The sequence below is a fragment of the Boleophthalmus pectinirostris genome, unplaced genomic scaffold (genome assembly GCF_026225935.1).
Source record: "Boleophthalmus pectinirostris isolate CB_2022bp ecotype Guang Dong unplaced genomic scaffold, ASM2622593v1 HiC_scaffold_1, whole genome shotgun sequence".
Classification (NCBI taxonomy): domain Eukaryota; kingdom Metazoa; phylum Chordata; class Actinopteri; order Gobiiformes; family Gobiidae; genus Boleophthalmus; species Boleophthalmus pectinirostris.
Genome location: NW_026570970.1, coordinates 13196810 through 13221598, shown reverse-complemented (window position 1 = coordinate 13221598; position 24789 = coordinate 13196810). Strand labels below are relative to the sequence as shown.

The 24789-nt window shown below is 37.7% G+C and overlaps 1 protein-coding gene across 1 annotated transcript in view; it reads right to left on the bottom strand.

Annotated features, from left to right (window-relative positions):
• Positions 1 to 2290: 2290 nt before the first annotated feature.
• Positions 2291 to 24789, bottom strand: part of LOC110166646 (coiled-coil domain-containing protein 148) — a 67910-nt gene continuing 45411 nt past the window's right edge. Inside the window, 5 exon segments of the mRNA XM_055152818.1 lie at positions 2291 to 2477; positions 5793 to 5927; positions 7398 to 7515; positions 13441 to 13559; positions 15696 to 15836. Of these exon segments, the coding sequence (XP_055008793.1) occupies positions 2334 to 2477; positions 5793 to 5927; positions 7398 to 7515; positions 13441 to 13559; positions 15696 to 15836 (657 nt within the window). The 3' untranslated portion in view covers positions 2291 to 2333.

The following is a 24789-nucleotide window of genomic DNA, read 5'->3' as shown; positions in this document are numbered from 1 at the left end:
GGTTTTAAATACACAAACAACTCTAATTATGCTTCCTGGTATAAACATAACTCAGGTGACATGCAGGTCAAAAGCTGAACACAATATTTTTAAACAGTGAAGTGCGTCTGAAATATAAATCATATTTTCTTGCTGAACATTTTTACTTCCATGTCGCGTTTATCTCACCTATTTGCACAGACAGACACTATCTCCCTCTTATATAAGTTCCCTGACAGACAGATGAGAGGACGTTACGTGACAGCCTGTTCTTTTGTCAGTGTGCTTGGTTCAGCTGCTTTCTACGTCCTGTTGGCTGGAACGCTGTCGGTTATGTTTTTTTTTTGTTTTTTTTTTTCCAAGCAGATATGGTATGTGATTAAAGTGCAGCACAGTTGGCACACATCCAAGGTATGTGCCCTCGCTCACCCACTGACTTTCTGTACAAATCTACACAAATATTTACCATACAAAAAATATTGCCTCATCTGTTCCTGGCTTTGTTTCTGCTGCTTCTAGACGCACATGTGGAGATGTTTTGACAAATATGGACACAGACTGGTCATTGGATAGTTGTTTTTTTTGTTTTTATATATAAGTATACTTTTTATTTATTCAGTTTTTCAAGTTTTGTGTAATAAAGAACAAACAAACCAGCACAAAGCTTATAAGGATGTTGAAGGGTGAATCAAGTCTCTTTTTGTTCATATTTCAACCATTTTGTCCAGTGTTTAATGAAGAAATGTCCTTTGAGTTGTAGAAAAAAAGTCAGTCGTTCCATGGAATATATTTCTTCTAGCCACCGATTCATTGACAGTTTTGCTATTGTTTTTTTTTGTTGTTTTTTTGTATTGTTTTGATCCCAATGTCAGAATCTTAAAAAGGTGTCTGTCCACTTTTTCGATCACTTCTCCGGGCAGAAGTCTTAACAAAAATATCTTCAGCAAAAGTCAAGATCGTATCTGTTTTTCTGAACACATTGTCCCAGAATAATTTTAATTTTGTGCATGTCCAAAAAATATGAGAGTGATTGGCGTTTGAGTGGCTCCACTGTCTCCAACAATGACAATCAAACCCTTGTACTCCAGCAGAAATCTGAGGAGTAATAAAGAGTCACTGGATAGGTTTAAAGTTGCATTGTGGAACTTTTGTGGTAGTCCATCATCTTCTAGTTTCCATAGATATGTTATGGAGCTCAGCAGTGCCCGACTGTCACTTGGTTCTGAAAGTTTACCATTCACTTTTCACTTAGACTTTCTAAAAAACGTAATTTAAAAGTCTGAAATTTTGCAGTGGGCTAATCAGCTCTGTGGTAACTTCTGCCACAAGATGTAAAATTGGATTTAACACCTGTTCCTGAAACTTTATGAACCTGAAGTTATTTAAAACACTGACAGATTGAAGCTTTAAAGGTGTTTTTAGATAGAAAATGAACACTTTAGGGACATGAGTTACCTTAGCGACCATTGTGACTTTAAATTCTTAAAGGGACAGTTTGGAATTTTGGACATAGGGCCTCATTTCCTAATGAGTCAGAGTGTTGGAGATGTGTGGAGACACTTTTTTAAATATTCCATCCTGTTCTTGTATTTGCAGAGGTCGCTGGTGCTAGGCTAGTGCATGTCAATGGCCATAGTTAGCCTGTCGCTAAAAACGGGCTTACCCACTCCACAAAACACATGAAGCAAATCTTTTGTTGCGCTAGACTGTCAATGTGAATGTCTGTGTCAAAGGAATAATTTTAGAAGTAAAACCAACCTTGAATTTGAAGGATTTATGTCTGAGCAGCAGCAGCGAGTTGTACCTGATAGAAAGCTTGGCAGCGGCGGACTGATATATGAGAAAATAGTCCATCAAGATGCGACGATTCATGCGATACAAGAGTAGTTTTATTTCAAACATTATTCTATCAACACAGACATTTACATCGACAGTCTGACGTAATAATAGATTTGCTTCAGGTGTTCTGTGGAGTGGGTAAGACTGTTTTTAGTGTCAGGATAACTATGGCCATTGACATGCACTAGTCTAGCACCAGTGACCTCTGCAAATACAAGGACTGGATATTTTAAAAAGTGTCTCCACACGTCTCCAACACTCTGACTCACTAGGAAATGAGGCACTATGTCCAAAATTCTGAGCTGTCCCTTTAACATTTTTTATTCCTTGTAAAACCTTTTTGAAAATTTACATCTGGAACTGCAATGGGCTTTGAAGTGGGCAAGAATAAAAGTTAGCAATCTAGTATTTTTGAAGAATAAAAACAGAAGTAGACTGCCATTCATCATCATCAGCGGGAAAGTTACATAGTGCACCTTTACCATGAATAAATATAAATGTCTTACAGCATTAGCTCAAAGTTTAATGACAGATTTGGTGTCTTTTCGGGGAGGTTTGGGCGGTGGGATGGTGGACAGAATCTCTTTAGCGTACATGGTGCTGTGTAAACCGGCCTGTCTGAGGGCCTGCTCGATCCGTACCCTTGGATCTGACACAATCTGAAAAAATAAACAAAAAAACAAGATATTTCCAAAGTAAATAACACATTTACAGTTTCAAAACACCCCCAGATTTCACTGTTTACGCTTTAAATTTTATGACTAATTTCCACTTCAGGGCCGCTGTTGGAGAATGATCTGGTGGAGAATTATTAGTCAGAAAAGCGTTGCACAATAACTAACTCTGAACTTAAGACAAACTCACACACACACAGACACACACATGCTGAGGGCTGCGTGGTTAAAGGTCCCAGAAGTAATGTTTGATCAGACTGTAGACTTGCATAATGAGCGCTGGTCACTCCACCCCGAGGTGAAGGGAAGAGGAGAGACCCTTGGCTCAGAACTGGGGCACAGATAAGAGGCGTTTGACCGGACACAAGAAGAGTAGAAAGGTCAGGCTTTAAAGGGAGACTAGAGCTGAGGAGATGCAAATATAGTCGTACAGTAATAGTAGTAATCAACAGGAAGGCACCAGTATTGGATATCGGGCCAATACTGAGAAATTTGCTGGTTGGATGTCGGTTTCTAAATATCGGTTCAGTCTCTATTCCGTTGGACAAAAACATTTATGTAATAAGATGATTTATTGGTTGTAGTTGGTCCAAAAATTCTCATAATACTGGCAGCTTTTATTTACACAAAGTTGTTCTGTAGTTTCTTTGAGAAATAACTACTACTACTACTACTACTTCTTCTACAATAACTGCTACTACAACTACAACAACAACTACTACTACTACTACTACTACTACTACTACTACTACTACTATAATAAGTACTACTACAAGAACTAAAACTACTACAACAACAACTACTACTACTACTATTATTATAACTACTACTACAACTACAACAACTACAATTATAACTACAACCACTACAACAACAACAACAACAACTACTACTACTACTACTACTACTACTACTACTACAACTACAAAACTACTACACAACTACAACTACAACTACTACTACTACTACTACTACTACTACTACTACTACTACTACTACAATAACTACTACTACAAGAACTGAAACTATAACAACAACAACTACTACTACTACTACTACAACTACTACTGCTGCTACTACTACAACAATTACTACAACAACTACTACTACTACTACTACTACAACTAGTGCAACAACTACAACAACAACGACTACTACTACTACTACTACTACTACTACTACTACTACTACTACTAACTAAGCTACATACCACATTTAAATCTGTATAAGATACATTACTAAAAAAGCTGGATCAGTGCATCCTTAGACTCAATATATGTAAAATATTTCACAATCAATATTTTTTTGAAGATTCAAATATTACACAGTAAGTCAGTTTATTAGTTTAAAGGCCTCCTGTGTAACATTTCTGCATGACTCCATGGAGTCAAAGTTAAAGTTTGCTGTGATAAATTACAAGCCAACCAATAAAATCTCAAACACCGGAGATGAATCAAAATCAATACTGACCGTGAAACCTTCTCTTTAGTATCACAATCGACTTTGAAATTTAGTATTGTGACATTTTAAAGGTCTTGTATTACGTAAATTGACTCTCGTGAGCTTTAAACCACGTTATATAACAAAAACATACCCAGAGTTTATTCACACATGTTTGAGTAACTCTTTATTTATTATTGTACTTTGAATTGCGTCATGTACAAATTGCGCTATACAAATAAGTGTGCCTTGCCTTTATTATATGCTCTGTTCCATCTTGTGATGTCATTAACAGATAGTTTTCAAGTTAAGATGCATCTTTTATCTTTTTTCAGTAGACATTGGTAATTCCAAATCTGAAATCATCCAAGCAATTCTAGTGAAGGTGTATGGAGTTAGAAAACACCGTGTAGCACTTCCTGAATTACCACATGACATCACAAGGTGCAACAGAGTGTTTGTGTGTTAAACATGTGTGAATGAAACAAAACACAACTCCAGGTTTGTTTGTGATGAGGAAATAACATTATAGCATAGATCAGAAAGTAGTGTAGTACGGGCCCTTTAAGGACTTTTCTCCATTTAACAAATACATTATTTTGTTTTAAATTGTTTATTTAATGGCAACAGTCTTGATTAGGGATGTAACAATAACCAAAATATTGTGATATCGTATCGTCAAAAGTCTCTCAGTAATATCACGGGCCATCGCAGTGTATCAAATCACATTGTTTTGGTGCAGCAACAGCTAAAAAAACAGCGGGAACTACATTGACCATGATCCTTTGCTCTGTTTTGGTGCAAATTACATGAAGAAATAGCAGTTCTAAGCACTTACAAATCTTAGATCTTTGGATTAAGTCTTGTCAAGGCATTTTAAAAAAGGAAAAAGCATATTCACAAATTTATTAACCTCCATAAAATATCGCAATAAATACTGTACTGTGAGATGTATATCCTGAAAATATTGTACCGTGAGATTTGGATATTGTTACATCCCTAATCCTGATTTTTGATCATCCTAAAAATGATTCTAGATAAAAGATGACACTAGGCCATGTTTATGTTCTGGCCTGTTAGCAGTTTATTTAGTTTTAGTTTTAGTTTTAGTTTTTTATTGCAATGTTATGCAGTAAGGGGCATTAGGGGATTTTTGTTGTTATTTGATATTTTAAAATTTTTAATGCACATGTAAATAACGCTCATTTATACCACAACAAGTCATCGTGATTTCTCTTTTTCATACGTTTCATTAAGAAAATTAAGATTTAACTCATAAAAAGTAGGGATGTAACAATAACCGAAATATTGTGTATCATCAAAAGTCTCACAATAATTCGAGAGCTGTCACAATATAACAAATTATAAGTTCCTTTGCTTAAATGCATTGTTCTTTAGTAGGAACAGCTGATTAACATATGGAACTACATATCCCATGATTCATTTCAGTGCAGACAACATGAAGAAATGTGTTTTTTACTTGAATTCTTGGGATTCTGAAGGAAATAATTCGCACCAAAATCTTGTCAGAGTATTTTAAAAGCAAAAAAGTGTCCTATCTAGTAGAATTATATTTGCCACTCCAAAATATCGCAATAAATATCGTACCGTGAAATGCATATCGTGATAATATCGTACTGAGAGATTTGGATATCATTACATCCCTAGTAAAAAGGATTTAGTTTAGCCAAAGCAAGTCCCGCTCATGTATTTACTCAGTGTGTCAATCAGTTTTTAGTATTTCAATGTGAAACTTTCATACCTCCCTGTCCTTTTTTTCTCCACCGACTGTACTAAACGACTGTATATGATTGTGAAATGAAAGGTGGGGGTTCATTAATGCCCTATGTGTGTCCTTACCTGTGTGTCCGTGTACGTGTGGATGCTGTAGAGAGGTCGCTGAAGTTCAAAATCACTTTCGTTCACGTGGCGACTCCTCGAGGCCTCTGTGTCTGATATTAACCTCTCTGGATCAGCCTCAGCCACCACTGCCACCTGGATACACATTTAAAACAATATCACAGCACAAGTACGCCCACTGGATCCATCTACTGATACTTTGGAGCAACATTTCCTGGAGGTGTGAAGCTAACTGAAGGCACTACTCTGTTAGACGCTCAAGTTAGACTTAATCAGAGTCTGACCAGAAAGAGCTGATTTTGTTGGAACGATAACAGACGAGCTGACATTACATTATGAAAGAAAAAACAGAAGTATGTTTGTTTGACTTTGGTTGTGTTTATGGCATTGAAAAACTTGACAAATACGTGTCCTTACTCTGAACATGATTGCATCTCCACAAACCTGGTTCTTATTTGGCCTCTTCTTGCTTGTTGCTATGGAAATGTTGTTTATTTTTGTGATCTTCAGCAAGGGCGTAGGTTTGGTCTCAGCTTTGGTGGAGACATTATCAGTTATTATCAGCCCCCCTTCAATATGTTTTGTGAATTCTTTCCAAAAAACACACAGAGTCTGGGCAGGTCCAAAATAAATGAGAGGTGGTTTCATTTTTCAGTTTGCAAAATGTACAGTTTGTGTCCATTGTCCTTCTAAGATGATTCTTTAGCGGATAACAGTGATGTAGAAGCAGATGTTGAAGCAGATTTTTCATTGCTTGTTGGTGATGAGGTATTTGTGAGGTAATATCTGTACATTTTTTCATGGAATATTGTGAATAGAGTTGGGCTGCCAACAGCGCATGAGTAGGGCTCCGGTTGGAAGGTGCACTTGTGGTGATAGTCGCTCTTTTTCCACTGCGACTCATTATAAGGCAAGTTTAATTGAAGATGAAGCCAAGTAAGTTCCTTTAAAAAGTTTTTCAAAGTTTGGTGCGCAGCGTCTTCACTCACGCCTGCTCAAGCCGCCATCTTCAGGTGCTGGTCCTGTCCTGCCACTTCCCCAGTTTAGGCTCCTGGCTCCACTAATGACATCACTCTATTGCAGCCAATGAAATAGCGGCAGGTGTAACCCTGTCGTCATATCACTGAATATATCTCAGAACATCTAATAAACAAAAGGTGAACTAAAATGTGTTAAACTGAGTTTGGAAAAATATCAGAATAAATGTATATTTTTGTTTATTAAAATAAAATGGTAAATATTGGTAGGGACTATTTTGTCTTCCCCAAATATTGGTTGTAACGTGTCCCCACCGTCCCTATGCAAACCTACGCCCTTGTTCCATAAAACATGAGTCCATGGAGAATGCATTGTTTTAACTTTCTATTTCCATGGGATCTTGCAGCCACATCCAGAAAGTTACATAATGTAGCTTTAATGTATTTAATCTTTATATTCAGTCAAACTGCAGCCAGAACTCTCCTGTGATGACTTTTATATTTGCTTCCATTTTAAAATAACACTCTGACCAGTAGATGGCAGTGTTGCTCAAACCTAAATAATGCACGTACTGTATCTCCTGTATAATTCCTCAGACAGAGCAGATGAGAGCCGGACACTTCTCACCTGGTTTCTCAGAGCTTCTAGTCGTTTGTTTTTCTCCTCTTCCTCTCTCTGTCGCTCGGCCTCTCGCTCCTCTCTCTCCTCCCGGCGCCGCTGCAGCATCTCCGCCCTGAACTCGACCCTGGAGACAAGACACAGGTCACATGTCAACTTCATTAAATACTTAGATTTTCTACAACTAAATTATTTATTTTACTGAAAAATGTTGTGATATAAAGCAGAGGGGAAGAAGAAGATGAGCAGTGAGAAAGTACTACAAGTGATATTAGCTAGTTGTAGTAGTATTGGTATTATTAGTATCAGTAGCAGTAGTATCAGTAGCAGTAATAGTAGTAGTAGTAGTAGCTAGTAGTAGTAGTAGTAGTAGTAGTAGTAGTAGTAGTAGTCACAGAATGAGTTTAACCCCACCACTGACCATGATGGAAAAGTCTATTTTATATATTTTTGTAGTACGTGCATGTTTATTATTAGTAAACATTTGTGACAGATGTAGAGTTTATCCGTGGGTTTCAAAATGATGAAAAATGAGGACAGTTGCCATAGTCATTGATAATTTAAAACAAAATATTAAATATTCTGAATTACGAAAAGTCTTGAAAATGTCACTTATATTAAGGCACATAAATCAGAACTTTCAAGGGGAATAATAACTAAATTATATAAATGCATTCATAATTTGGCTAAACTACTAAATATATTAAAAATAAATGGGAAAGGGAAGGAGGACATCCCAGTGGAGGACCACAAAATCACATGTTTGGAAAGAATTTGGGTAGAAAAATATATCAAATTTTTTCATAACATCAGACCAAAGTGCCCATTACTCACAGGAAAACACTTGGTGTTGGAGAAACTGTGGCTGCCAAGAGGCCCACCATTACCATGTGTTTTGGGATTGTCATGTCTTGTTATAAATATTGGACAGAAATTAACAAAGCACTGCAAACTCTCTTTAATATGACCATCCCACACGACTTCAGAATTATGTACCAGGGCCTCAAACCCCTAGCCAGGCTGGTGCCACCTAGTGCCTCCGCCTCCGCTCAATTTAATTTCTCTACAGCGACTAGGTCAGGAATCGGATACACTAGACGGTTTGCAAGAACCCCAGAAGTTGTCAGCCGAAAAATCAGCGAAGAGCTGTGAAGCCATGACGTCAAACTCAAGCGCCTGTCTGGGTCCCTCTTGTGGTACAGCACAACAGTAAACAAAGCGGTCGAGATGGATGTAGACGAAGACATACATTCTGTGTTGGCAACGACTCCCAATTTTATCAAGGGGAAAGACTTCTTCCTACGGGATTTGGCACATTACATACATCACGACCAAATAGCAGCGATTGGTTGAATAAAAAAAGTACCCTCCTACCGTCGGGAGAACAAATCCTAAAGGTCAGACAGTTTCCACAAAGTGAAACCGGTAGACAAATCAGTCTATTAAAGCCCTGCCGTGGACACAATCAGTGGATATCTCTGTAACATACTTCTGACAGAAAAAAGCCTATTACAACAACAGCAACATCAATCAAAGACTTGCCAAATTATAAATGAATTTCAAAACGGAAAAAATAAAAATTTGACTTAATTTGAAAATGGACCTCTTTGACAAACTTGGGACTAAATGGGACTCATACGCTGGACATGATGTGCTGTAACATTATTTAAACTTAAATGTAAGTTATAACATAGGACACAATTTGTCTCATTTGTTCTTTCTCTATGTTGTGTTCAATGTTGTGCGTTACCAATGTTTATCTTTTCAGAAAAGCGGAAAAAAATTAAATATAAAAGAAGACAACGCAAGAGAAAGCTAAAAACTATTAATAGTTGTTGATGTTGTCTTTCGCACTGAAGATCCTTATGGAAAACAAAACTTTGGTCGGACAAAATAATCAGTTCACACACTGTATAAGAAGAGAGTGTGACGTCACCCATAGTGTTCGGCTCCACTCAAATGAAGCTCACAACGCTAGCAGTTATAGGAGCGAATTTGGAGCCGAGTTCCATATTAGGAAATCCTTTGCAAACAAAATAGCGAAATAAAAACACCAGGATCATGTAGAGCGGATTAATACACATTTTGAGACCAAATGAGCCTCACAGCAGCAGTTCCAGAGAGAGGGGTGACCATTTTTCAAGGGAGTCGATGAAGCCATGGAGGAGTCTTTTTAGTTGTATATTTTTTTAGTAACTTCAGTAACATATTCAAAGGCATCAGTTCGATCAAGTCTACTCCTCTCCCTTACACCACCCCACGCATCCCCTCTCCCTCTGGGCGCTGTGGTCTTCAGGCGGTGGGGGGATTTATGGAGCTTTTACACCCACACCACCACACCTACCGCTCCCGGACCATCATGCGCTCTTTATCTCCCCTCTGTAAAAGCTGTGAGCACCAGGGCTGCGCGAGGTCCCATTCTACAACCAGTGTCAGCGCCATTATCAACCTATACTTCAGCCTTGGAGGATAACACGGCACATAAACTCAAACAGATTAGGTCAGGCCGCAATGACCCGCCGTAAAGGTTGTAGAGATAAATAGTTGTTTATTCATTTTATGGGGCAAGGAGATGGTCATTTTGATGTGCATCTAGATGTGATTGCAAAGAGGGTTTACAGCGAGTATCCTGGATTATGTCGGTGTAAAGACGCACAGATCACCTCTCCCTGGTACAAATGCGTGTGGTTTATAGACATAGTTAATGAATTTGGTTTAAGACGTTGTAAAAGAGAGTATTTAAAGGTCTGACGCCTGCTTGTTTCTATGGATATACCATTGCTCTGCCTGGAATGTTCCACAGTATGACATTAAAGAGCTCTGCCCTACAAAAGCAAAAGACCTTAACTCGCCACAGTGTGAAACAGAAAAGTGACTTCAAAGTTTCTCCAGACAAAAGTAAAACAGGTAGGACTCCTCAACTTGACAACTAGGTGCTATAATGAAGAAATATTTGTATGCGAAAAATATTGAGCTCAGAATTGACCTTTAACCCTTAATTGACAGTTCCTGCGCTCTGCCTTTGTATCACGAGCCAAAAGTAAGGAGTCGTGCAAAGGCAAAAGGCAGAAACATGATCATTATTTGCTTGATTTTCACCAGGCTTTCATCCATTATGAGAACACCTCACCAAGGTCGAGTCATCATAGTGTTACAGAAGAGCTTTGGATTTCCTTACACAGTTAAACAGTTTGACAGACAAGTGACTTTGCAGTATAGTGTGTACAGTATGAATAAATACACCAAATACTTTCACATTAAAGATAATTTAAGTATAATTAAATACAAAGGCATATTTATTTAATGTGTTAAGACTCTCTGTGCCAAGGCTGCAACAAAAAGAAGGAGGCGAGAGGTTGGATCTTAAACTGAACTAAATCACAAACAAACATACACTGTTACTGCCTTTTGTCTTTGCACGACTCCTTATTTTTGGCTCATGATACAAAGGCAGAGTACAGGAACTGACAAATAAGGGTCGAAGGTAGGGTTGTAACAATAACCGAAATATCGTGATATCGTATCGTCAAAGTTCTCACAATGATATCATGGACCATCACAATATATTGAGTTATGGTCCAGCAATGACTAAAAAAAGACAAAGGGAACTACATAGACCATGATCCTTTGCTCCATTTCAGTGTAGACTACATGAAGAAATAACAGTTCTAAGCACTTTTAAGTCTTAGTTCTTTGGATTAAGTCTTGTCAAGGCATTTAAGAGGAAAAAGTAGTATATTAACAGTTTTTTTTTAAGCCTCCACAAAATATCGTAATAAATATTGTACCGTGAGATGTATATCGTGAAAATATTGTACCGAGAGATTTGGATATTGTTACATTCCTAATCGTGAGCCCCCACCACCATATCGTGAGCTTTCCCACGATATCGCAGTAAATATCGTACCGTGAGGTTCATACCGTGATGATATCGTATCGTGAGGCTTGGATATCGTTACACCCCTAGTGAAAGGGCAATTTTGAGCTCCATATTTTTCATGATATTTATTAACATGATAAAGGAGGTCTCAAATACCCTCAAAATGACTCATTTTTGACCAGACAGGCAGAGCTGTACTTAACATTTATTCAATTACAGGTGGGTTTACAGCTCAAAAATACCAAGACAAACAGGCATTCTGACTGTGAGCGACATCGCCTCTCCACAGATCTGACCTGTAACTTGGTCTGGTTTGGTCTCCATGAAGATAGAAAGGTGTAATAAAATACTGTGAAACATTCCAGACAAGTAATAACGTCTTTGTGGAGAAAAGCATTTGACGAAGCCACCCCCAGAAAAGTTACACAATGCATCTTTAAACTCTCTGAGGTGAGAAAAAGCAGACAAGCAGCGAGGCCATACAGACAAGACTGTGATCTCAAACTGGGTAGAATATTTAATTAAAACTTCTTTCAAATAAATGATAAAAGGACAGTTTGGTCAAGAAACTGAAACTAACATAAAAGAAGAAAAGTACCTAAGGCGTGCTTTGAAATGGCAGTTCCCGAATCAAAACTGTGCGGATTAAAACAGACTTTTATAGATAAGATAGATAAAAAAAGATTGGGGAGCAGCAGTAGTTCAGTTGGTGGTGTTCATCCTCTGATCCAAAGGTTGCTGGTTTGAATCTTGCTTCCGACATAAAATGGTAAAGACAGGACACCCAACCTTACTGTCTGTGTACACCGGTGTATGAATGTGTGTTCCTTAACGTCCTGTATTTTGTGAGCTTTAAGCCATGCTATTATTAGTCTGTCTACATCTCCAAAGCTCAAAATACTACAAATTGTGTTCAGTACAGATTGGCAATTCCTAAGCTGAAATCATCCAAATGATTCTAGTGAAGGTGTACGGAGACAGTGGAGCACTTCCTGTATTATCACATTACATCACAAGGTGGAACAGAGTGTTTTCTGTCTAAACATGCAGGATTTGTGTGTTACACATGTGTGAATACAACACAACATTAACAACATTATAACTTTATAACATAGATCAGAGAAAAGAGTAACAGTGTAAAATGTTTTTAGTTTCTTGAAGGTAGAAAAACTCAATATAAATAACCATTTATGTGACTATTTATGTATTTATAACATGTACTGTATCTGTGTAATTGTAGAACCTGTAATTATTCATACTCATGTTTGTTCCTCATAATTATCCATACCAATTATTAATCATCATTAAATTACACTACAGTGCCACTTGATTCATTAAGTGTAAAATAAATATATAAAATCTTACTAAATATGTTTACAATCTTTCCTTCTAGAAAGTGAACCAAATATGCAAGTTGTCGTATGTATTTAAAAAAAAAAAAAAAATGCAATGATGGTAATCTACTGCAGTCTCTCCAGTCACCACCAGTAACACTTTACATTCATACATGGGCAGCAAAGGAAGCGTCTTGCCAAAGGACACACAACAACAGCATCCACATTTGCAAATGTGTTTTATGAAATGTAATTTTTTTTTCAAGACTTACATCTGTATTTTAAATGTAATTTTGTTTTCAAACTTTTAATGTGTGTTGTGAAATGTAAGTGTTTTGCCTTGCCGGACACCATAAGGAACCACTCAACCATTCACACACATAAGGTAAGGTGCGCAAGTGTCTTGCCCAAGGACACAACAACAGCATTCATCTGTGGGAGCTGGAATCGCCCCATCTTGTGGATCTGACCACTCTACCAATGATGTTTGTGTCAAGAGTGGGATTTCGAACCGCCAACCTTTAGATCAGTGGATAATTACTCACCAACTGAGCTACTGTTGCCCATATGTAATAAATATATAAATATTATAAATAATTGTTGTTGAGTCTTTATGTTTATTTATGTTATAAATTTAGATCTGCTAATGTAAGTTTTTGCAGTATAGATATTTGCTCAAATAAGTATCTAGTTTCAATATTAGTTTTAGTATCGATTAGTATCTGATTTCCAATACTTTTGACAACCCTATCCCATATAGTTTTTTTTTTTTGCAACATACTGGTCAAATCCAGTTCATTTTTTAAAGCAGAACTCGCCTTAATGATCCAAACCTTACCTCTCTTTATCTCTCTTGGCCTGTTCCCCCATTAGGGCTCTGAGATTAGCCAGTCTCTCCTGATCTCTCCTCTCCACCTCCTCCCTCTGCCTCTGCTGCTTCAGGTAAAACTCCTTCACCTGCGGGATACCATTTAAGAACAAAGAAAACTGTTAGAACAAACAAGCACACAAATACTCCTGATGCCCTCCCGCTAATGCGACTCTTAGCATCCCCGCGTCCTATTGATTGAGATGGAGACGAAAATCAGATAAGTCTAAATAGAGAGAATGAGCCCATGCTTCACTGTCTGGCGGAGTTTTGTTTTGTATCATATGGAATCCAATGGAAAGTTAAACGCCTCCATTAATCACATCGTCTTCCTCCCAGAAGCCCGAGGAGAGAGGTAATTAAACAGCCAGACGTGTAGTTATGGTAGCACCTGCGGGGGTAGCCATTTGAAGCCATAAAAAGCAAAATGACTGAGGCCACTATTATGATGTCAATTTTGTACTTAGGCGTAATAGAAACAGCTGGCTTTCTCTTTTATGTGTACCAAAGTTTTACAAAATTCAATTCAATGTGAACCTTTATTTTATCCTTCACTTATATTCTTCACTGGAAGAAGAGAAATACAGACATATAGAGGAGTTAGGCTTGTTAAAGTGCAGGGTGTTAAGGAAAAATCGACTTTTAGGAGCTTTCTACCGTGTAATAACGTTGTTCCCTCAGCAAAAACAAGTTTGATGAGGTTATATAATGAAATGGGGAAAATGTTTTTAAATACCCAGGTCACTTACTCTACTTAAAGGGACAGTTTGGAATTTTTTTTTTACATAGGACCTCATTTCCTAGTTAGCTCCATCCAGTCCTTGTATTTGCAGAGGTCACTGGTGCTAGGCTAGTGCATGTCAATGGCCATAGTTATCCTGCCACTAAAAACAGTCTTATCCACTCCACAAAACACCCGAAACAAATGTATTATTACACCAGACTGTAGATGTAAATGTTTGTGTTGATAGAATAATGTTTGAAATAAAACTAACCTTGCATTGCATGAATCGTCGCATGTTGCGGGACTATTTTCTCAGCAGCAGGAGAATTTTACTTTGTTGTAAGATATATGCTAGGTCATATTAGTCCAAGCTTTCTTAGCCAGGCTGGTGCCACCTAATGCCTCCACTCATTTTTTATTTCTCCCCAGCGACTAGGTCAGGAATCAGAATACACTAGACGATTTGCAAGAACCCCTGAAGTTGTACGCCACACACCGGCGAAGTGCTGAACCAAATGAAGTTGCGATAGCAGACTGCATACACTATCCTTCTTTAGACTTCTTTTGTCAAATACAATCTTCACATTTTTTTTATTGCACCTTTAATTCGCAAGTTCACCTCGCAGAAATGACAATGATCTTTGACAGACATGTTCACTCTCTGCTTTGTTTGCAGTTGTGCCGGCAATTACTTGGACACTACTGAGCGTTCCGGTGCAATACATACGTCACGAGCGAATAGCAACGATTGGTTAAATAAAAAAGTACAAAGCAAACAAATCCTAATGCTGCGAGGTCTATCAGGAAGTGCAAATCGCTGCTGCTGCTGCTCAGACATAAATCCTACAAATGCAAGGTTGATTTTACTTCTAAAATTATTCTATCAACACAGACATTCACATCGACAGTCTGGTGTAATAATAGATTTGTTTCAGGTGTTTTGTGGAGTGGGTAAGACTGGTTTTAGTGGCAGGATAACTATGGCCATTGACATGCACTAGCCTAGCACCAGCGACCTCTGCAAATACAAGGATTGTGTGGAATATTTTAAAAAGTGTCTCCACACGTCTCCAATACTCTGGCTCACTAGGAAATGAAAAATGTCCAAAATTCCAGACTGTCCCTTCAAGTTAATTTGAGCAAACTTATTTGAAATGATTAGATGCTAATGCTTTCTCAGTCATCCAGATAGATTGCACAATGCTCCATGGATGTATACTGGTCAATGTGCTCTTATACTTGTTCTGATACAGCTCAAGATCATTCTAAAGCTGTTCAGGAAAGTTTCATTCTGTTTAGTATCGATATCTGGTCAAATGAGTTTCAATACTAGTTTTTGTATTGATTAGTATCTGATTTTCGACACTTTTGACAACCCTAATCCAAACTCCACACCAATTTGGATAACCCAAAATGTCTCCAAAGTTGCCTGCCCAGTTTTAAATAACTCAACAGCACGCAGAAATAGTTAGTTTGTTGTCCCGGGGTACAGTCTGTTTACTTGTTTTTTCTGGTGCGTTCTGATGGCAGCTTGTCTCTCTTTCTCCCTCTTCACCCTCTGCTCCTCGGCCTCTCTTTGTCTGGCAGCTATGGCAGCTTCCAGCCTTGCCACCTCCTCCTGCTGAGCCCGCCACTGCTCCAACTGCACACACAAAAACACACACACACACAAAAACATGAAATACGCAACAAAATACACAACGCAAATACACAAAAGATGTCTGTACACTTCAACAGCTGTGTGGGAGAAAACAGACCTGCTGAGTCCAAGTGACAAAGTGTCTAAAGCTGGTATGAACTTTTTCAGAAGTGTTAAAGTGTCTTGATAGCATTAGATCATCACTTGGGGCCATTTCCTTGAATCAGGAAGTGTGCAGTTAGCATGTGAGTTGTTGCTACCTTTACTTTCAGCTAAAACTCCACTCTGGTCTCTGAAAATGGTGAAAAATAAAAACTAATTGCTGTAAATAATTAGGATGTTTTGAATGCATACGGTAAGGGAGGAATAACTTCAGACCGCTGCAAAATGTTTAAAATGAACTAGTTCTGTTTTTCACAGTTTTAATACAGTAAAAATCAGGGACAGTGCCTTTAACACTTACACTATATTAAATGTAGCAGTAGCATTTGTGGCAGTAGATGTCTGTATAATCCGTCAGTTGTCCAGTTAGGATTCTGTCAACTGGACAAAGGATTTTTTTTTGTGGCAGTACTAGAAGAAAGAAACTGCAAAAACGTCAAAATATCACTTTCGCTGCCTACTAGATAATGTTCAAAAATGGTTTAAAGGGCCTGTACCTGTCCACGTATTTGAGCAAAATGTGTCTTGCCCCAGTACAGGTATCTGGAGGTCAAGAAGTTTGGAGTTAGCGTACTAGTTAGGGGTGTAATGGTACATGTATTTGTGTCGAACCGTTTCAAGGGAGTTTGCGCAGTTTGTGTGTGTTTACGTTCCACCGTAACATGTGCAGCTACACGGAAGGCTCGGCTCTTTAATAGTCACGAGGGAACTTGTCTGTGATTGGGCTGACAGTGTTTCCCGCAGCGCTTTATAGTTAGGGCGGTCACCTTGACAACAAGCTGTCCCCCGCCTTGACTACGTCCCTCCGAACCACGTGAATCCTCGCAAAACTATGATCATCGCTCCCCCTTCCTCAGTTTGGACACTGTAACTGCCAGCAGATCTGCGGACAATGTGGTCAAGTTGTTTTTTTCTGGCCAAAAATATGATGATTGAGTAAAACTTCATGCTGGAACTGTTAGTGCTGCTCTGTAATTTTTTGAAAAGTTTTGTTTACTGTTCACAAGGAATTAATTTTTTATAACATTTCATACATTTGCTGCTTATTTGAGAATATTTTATTTAACGTATCAGTATTACCAAGCAGCAGTTTGCATTTATTTTATTTTCCCAGTTGTATAATGTTAAAACAAATTGCTGGTTTAATAAACACACAAATAGCAAATGGTTTTCCAGTTTGTTCCCATACTGCACTGAAAATGAACCGAACCGTGACCTCAAAACCGAAGTACGTATCGAACCGTGATTTTTATGTACTGTTAAACTCCCCTCCGGTCTCTGAAATCTGTGAAAAGCTCTTATAAACTCATTGTGGTGAATAATTAGGATGCGTAAAACAAACGAGGAATGATTTTGGCCCACTGCAAACCTTTTTAAATGTTTTCGAGATGTTAAAATCAGGTACAACACCTTTAAACAGGCACACCGTTTACACCGATTGTCACAGCAGCCTTCTAACACTGATCGGGAGTGAGTGAGTGACATGTGTTATACAGTAATAATATGTGGGTTATTTAAAGTGTTGTGCGGCAGCGAGACAGCATGTTCACAGATCCATCAGCGCACGGCTTTACCCATCCCTCTGGGGCTAGAGACTGCTTCTGACGCATTAGCACGGCCTAGCTCGCACAATGCTTCTCACGTGATATGACGGTGTTTGGTGACAGCGCCTTGTGACAAAGCCGGTCTCTAATTCTGTCCCGTTTGATACCTGTCCAACGTAACAGGTGTCAATGAGGGGTTTTGTTACAGTTGGACAATGAAAATGACATGGAAACAGATGGTTGATGGTGGTGAATTTTGTTTTGTGTAATAAGAGTTGTCAGATCAGCAAATATGTTGTTGTAAAAAAAAAGTAACTGCTCTGTAAGACACTGCCAAATCAAATTGTTTACGTCCATCTCATCTGTTCATATTTAGTTATACACAAACTTTGGCATTGGTTTTGACTGTAATGGACCTCTTTATGCAATAATTTTCCTTCCTGGACTTGTAACCCTAGACCGAATAAAGAAGTGGACGTAGTGAGTGTGAAGGCATAGTGTTCGGCTCCAGTCAAATGAAGCTCATAAAGGTTGGGAGTTGTAGGAGCGAATTTGGAGCCAGTTTCATAATAGGAATAGGAATTTATTTACAGACAAAATAGTGACATAAAAACACCAGGATCATGTAGAGAAGGTTAAAGGGACAGTCCGGAATTTTGGACAAAGGACCTCATTTCCTAGTGCGTCAGAGTGTTGGAGACGTGTGGAGACACTTTTTTAAATATTCCATCCAGTCCTTGTATTTGCAGAGGTCGCTGGTGCTAGGCTGCCAGCCACTAAAAACAGTCTTACCCACTCCACAAAACACCCAAAGCAAATCTATTATTACGCCAGACTGTGGATGTGAATGTCTCTGTTGATAGAATAATGTTAGAAATAAAACTAACCTTGCATCGCATAAGAGAAAATGTTTTTGTTTACGTCTGATTTCCATACACGCGCAGTGGCTGGTAGGCAAAAAGTGAGTGGGGCCGCTTGCCTTGTGTTGACAGTTGCGTTGCGTACGTCTCCATCATGAGATAACTCGTCTTATTTTGAAGTAGGTTTTACATTTAATTGTTTTGACATGACTTCATCATCTTACTCTAAGTCACTGAATGTTGAGGATCAAAAATGTTACTTTGAAAAGTTAAAACTCGCCGATAACTGTTGACGATGTTGACGTTGTACTGTTCTATGACGATTGCTGATGTTGTACGCCAATAACTGTTGACGATGTTGACGTTGACTGTTGATGTTGACTTGTTGATACGGACACTTTTTGCCTACCAAAATGGCTGCCGCCCCAGACGTGACATCATTGTGTTTTCTCATATGAATCGTTACATGTTGAGGACCTATTTTCTCAGCAGCAATGGAATTTTACTTTGCTGGTAAGATAGGCCTTAGGTGATATCAGTCCGCCGCTGCCAAGCTTTCTATCAGGAAGTACAACTCACTGCTGCTCAGATATAACTCCTTCAAATGCAAGGTTGGGTTTACTTTTAAAATTATTCTATCGACACAGACATTTACATCGACAGTCTAGCGTTATAATAAATTTGCTTCAGTTGCTTTGTGGAGTGGGTAAGACTGTTTTTAGTTGCAGGCTAACTATGGCCATTGACATGCACTAGCCTAGCACCAGTGACCTCTGCAAATACAAGGACTGGATGAAATACTTAAAAAAGTGTCTCCACACATCTCCCACACTCTGGCTCACTAGGAAATGAGACCCTATGTCCAAAATTCTGGACTGCCCCTTTAATATGAACATTTTAAGACCAAAATGATGAGGCATTTACAGAGAGAGAGACCATTTTTCAATGTAAAGTCAATTGGAAACAGTCGAAGGAACCGGAACACGGCAGCGGGTTGGATAGTAATATTTTTCTCAATAATACAAGTATGTTCTCATATACAAGGCTATGTTCTCATTGACTTGTTTGTTCAGTATGGCAAGAAGGATACCGATTTATACAGTCGATGCTTGTAACACACAATGGGTTTTACAAACTTTTACATTCAATAAAATTTATGTACATTATTTTGTTGTCAAAATTTGTGTGCATACTAAAACTTAATTGAATACCACGATGAATATTACAACACAAATAGTAGTGGTAGTTTCTTTAATATAATATGGTCTCATAAATCATGTAAATAAAGAACATTCTAGGGGTTCATATCACCAAAATCAAAACTGGAACTAAACTGGGAGTAAACATGGAGCAAAACCAGGACTATAATAGGACCAAAGCGAGAAAGTATTCGATTCAACAGGGTTAAAACTCGGACAAACAAAACTATTCAGGAATGTCCAGTATTGTTTTTTTTTTTCTTCAGTGTAGTGTTTTAGTATTGATCAGTATCTGGGTATTATTTTTGACAGCCTAATATTAAAATACGACTGAATGTGAGCCCCAAATGAGGACAGCACAGATGAATTGTGAGAAAAAATATGCAAAATCACCCTGTAAGTGACATAATCCTAACAAATTCCTTCAGTATCACTTCAAGCATCTTTCAAAACATTGTACTGCCACATACTGTTAGTGTTTTCAAAAGAATCTTAAAACTACATTATAACTACGGTCACACGATGATGCTATCTGCCTCAAACCTTGACTTTAGATTATGTCAACAGTGCGTGGGCTTTGACAGTAAAAATGTACAGATACTGAACATTGTAAACACCAGATTTAAGCGACAGAAGTCCATGTTGTGTTTTGAAGGACACCAAGGGGAAAAACATAGGCGTTCATGAGAGAATTGTCGTCGAAATGTATAAGAGAGGAGAGAAAATGGAGATTTCTGTGACAATGCAGAAGTGTATGAGCTGTCAGGGTAACAATAGTGTGACAGGCTCTTTATCCGCAGCCTATTCAAAGCCTTTCTTAATGTGAGCGTGCAGTTTTAAGTGAAGGGTTTTGTCAGACTGCGTGGCCACGTGTCAGATGCTTCCCTGACAGCTGTGACTTTCTGGTCTAAAAGAGAGAAATGAGAACGAAGATAAAATGGAAAACATAAATAGTTTGTTGGTGTTGAGGCTGGAAGGAAGATTCATTTAAAAGCTATTAACAGTATCACATTTTTTCCATGTATTTGTCTTGCCTCAGTACAGACATGTTTTTTTTGTTTTTGTTTTTTGAGTAATCCTTTATTATTAGTCTGTCTAAGTCTAAATTTATTGTATGCATATTATTATAAACATACATAGAAAGACAAAAAATCTAAAAATAATACTCAAAGATTACACAAAATAGGGGTAATTAAACCACTGTAATAGATCATTTAATTTCTTTATAAATTGATACACTGGAAATCTAGCTGAATTTAAATGACTTAAATTAAGAACATTTTACTTTATTTGAGTCAATTCAACTTGACAAGTAAAATGAACTACTAATGGAATAAGTGTGTTTTTCTTAATTCAAGCAACATTCGATTTTGTTTCTTATTTTAAGTGCAAAAAGTGTTGTTCGACCGGCAGGTAATTTAACTTGTCAAGTGAAATTTACTCAAATCATGATTAAACTTTCTTAATTCAAGTCATCTTAACCTTGGCTAGATTTTTTTTTTCGTAGTGTAACATGATTTGATTGTCGTTGGGGGTGTTCTGCATGTATCTCGAATGGTGGAATGCTTTGCGAGTTCCCATGAAGACACAATGCACATATTGGCAAACACAGTCAAAAAGGTTTCGAGATTGCCTGAAAACTCAAGAAAAAATGACAAAATGGAGTTAAAGAGCACATTTTCAGCAGCCTGTGATCTATACCGGCGTTCATGGTTTTGTTTAGGTGTTTGATTTTCAACAAAAATGTGAAAGTGACTCACTGAAAAAATGTTGCCTAGTGCTAACTAGTGTGTGACTGTAATTTTATGTGCGCGACTTGTTTACGAGCAGAAATCCTCCTTACCTTTCGTAGTTCCAACTAAGTCAGTTCTTTATGATCAGATTGTGTTAAAATAAAGATCAGATGAAGGTCTAATAGAGCTTCTGACCAGAGCATGGAAACTCGACCTAAGTTGAGTTCGTACGGGTTCGAACAAATGTTTAGAACTTATGTTTGGGCTCGGGTCAGACTTGTACACATTAGCGTGTCACCTGTTTCCTGTCTACAGTAAAATAAAGTATGTATGTGTTGATATGTTTTTGTTTATATGTGGGTATATTTTTGCAAAGGACAGGTAAACACTCCAAAGGTGATATTAAAAAAAAACATGTGATTATGTAAAACAATTGGGGGTTATTATTATTATTTATTATTATTCCTTTTGAGCACCAGGTCCCAAATATGTTCATGTACATATCACTATTTTTGTTATTGTTTTTGAATTTTGTTGTACCTGGCTCAAACAAATAAAATAAATGAATAAAATGAATGAATGACAGTAAAACGACTCGCTTTGAGACTCTTAAGTGTTCAAAAGATCAGAGCACTGCACTTCTAGTTTAAATACAAGTCAAAACTATGTTATTATTAATTGTGAAATGTGGTGAAATAGTTCAGATACATGATTTTTAAAGCATAAAAGATTGGAAATAAAGTCCACAGGAAGTAGAGTCACTACCGCAAATCTGCAGCTTCACATCAATCCATGATGTGTGGATGTAAACAGACACACGTGAGGAGCTACTCTCTTTTTTTTTTCTACTTTTAACACTTCAAACTGGATTAATAGTTACGGAGGACAATTTCTATGGATAAAGTGGATGAGATGCTGCACTTTAAATTTACCACTTCACAAGAGGTGAGTAATAAAGTCTTCTCATCATTTTCACTATATCCCGAGTTTGCAAACAATATCCTACGTGTGTCATTAGGCTTATGAAAATAGTGTGATTTTAATTGTGTCGGGTTCGGTCGGACTCGGACACAAATATCTAAATGTCTGTCGGACTCGGGTCGGATTCGATCACTGCTCCGTCGGACGCGGGCCGGGCTCGGACAGAAAATTCATCCCGATCCACACGCTGATTAACTGCGATTGTCTGCATCTATTTATAAGGCACTGTGTTGTCAGAGAATCAGGGAGTGCGTGGTTAGCATAGTTGTTACCGTGACAGCAAAACTCCAGTCTTCATCTGTGAATATTGGGATAAAGTCATCATGGCGAATAAAGATGCTCAAAAGCCTCTCTGCAAACAATTTTACCATGAACTAAAGTGGAAAAAAAGTGGAAAAAAGTGGAAAAAGAAAAACAAATCCTCAAGGAAAACTGTTACGTTGAATACCTTGAGCCACACTTTTTGTACCTGTGTTGTTAGTAAGTAGGAAGAAATGCAGTGCTGAGAGTGATTCACTGTTATCGAAAAACATGAAAAAATGAAATACGTCAATCTGACTCATAAGTCACTGTTGAGTCTTTCAAATATCTGTAAAAGAACAAAACAAAACATACCACCAACTGCTTTAATACAAAAAATGTCTAACACTGAATACTGACATCGTGTTGTATTATTCTGTGCCTACAGTGTACTTGTGCTGTACACTACTCACAGTCAAATTAAGTTGCAATTAAATAGTAATTAGACTGTTTTTTTATCCAATCTATCCTATTTTAAATTACACTGAATAAATGCCCTGTTTTTATGTTGTATAATACATTAGTGCTGTAAGACTACATATGCTAAACCTAAAGAAAATAACAATGCATTCATATATGAGTCTTAATGTTGAGTTTTTAATTTACATAATCAAACACACAAGATAAGATAACATGCTCTGATCTCAGCCTTTATTACTATTCCCCTAATCCCCAACTATTCCCCAATCGCTGCCTGGAATCTTCCACTGTATGGAATGGCATTTACCTTATCTATCTTGCATTTATTCAGTTAAAGTTGTTTTAGTTGTCACATACACTGATAAACATGCATTTTTACTATGAGTGGGTTTGCCTCTCCACAGATCTGACCTGGCTGTAATATGACCTGGTGGTGTTAGTTGCTTACCTCCATGGAGATATACATTACTACGAACGCCATTACAGTTTTCTATGGACACACACAGGTGATAGGATGGAAAAGTTACATAGTGTATCTTTAAATTGAAATCGTGTTGATCTAATTTTGATGCATTTACATTAAGAGGACCTGATTTTCACACAAAGCAGAGTGTCCCCTTGAAATGCATACAGATTTCAATCCCTCCAACATTATGAACACACACACACAGACCGAAACATTTTTCTTTTGCAAACCATTTCATATTAACACTTTTAGTCGAGGGTTTGCCACCTTTTTGTCTCTGCGGACTAGAATCTTCCAGAGTATAGACTAGACTGTGATGGAAATTTATATTGTGGAAATATTTCTCTCAATCTGTCTTTGTATAAATGAATGTGATTTCTAACTGAAACCAGAGCAGTCATTAACATGTGTAAAGGCTCATCAGACACAACTGTCTCCACATCAGGAGGTCTTTTGTCGTCTTACCTGTCCTCAAATGTATATTAAATTGATTAGCACCAGCCTCTGAAACAAATATCACTCTACTTTGTAAGGTATGTAACTTGTATTTCTGTATAAATACTCAGAGCTCAGATGCTCTGGGGTGAGATGCTGGGGCAGAGACTCGTGGGTGATGTGGCAGGGACATTCTGCTGAAGGAGAGGCTGTCGGTCTGTGGTCAGGGCAGGCCTAGACCCGGTCCATATCTGCTGTAACAAGAATAAACCTTTATCTGTATTCCAAAAACTCATCGAGCTTCGTAAATGGATTAATTATTTATCATCGGTAACACTTTATTTAGGTACACTTATTAACATCCAACTACCTGCTAATTAGAATAGTTGTAGTTGGTTAATAGTTGGTTAATTTGTCATTAATTAGTATTTATTTAACCCTTATTAATCTCTAATTCCCCCAAAGTTTATTCCGCTATTAGTTAGACATTTACAAACACTTTCCTATTAATACACTCCTTATTACTGCTTATTAGTTTGATACTGAGCCATTTTTGTTCATGAATTATGATTCTAATAAGCTTTTGGTAATAAGAGTGTTGTTAAGGACTAGTAGCAAAAGAAATGTACTTAACTGTGATTGTTCATATTTATTTTATTTACAACTACTTAAGTTAACTACTCAGTAACTTAAGTGTGAAGAAGAGAGCACTTTAGAATAAAGACTATATTCATTTTAATTTGTGTCAAACTCGTCATTTAATAGCCACAATCAAAACATCACTTTAGAATGGGGGACATATTTAGAGCTTAATGACTTAATTCACGACTCTATTAACACCTAATAGAGAGTGTTT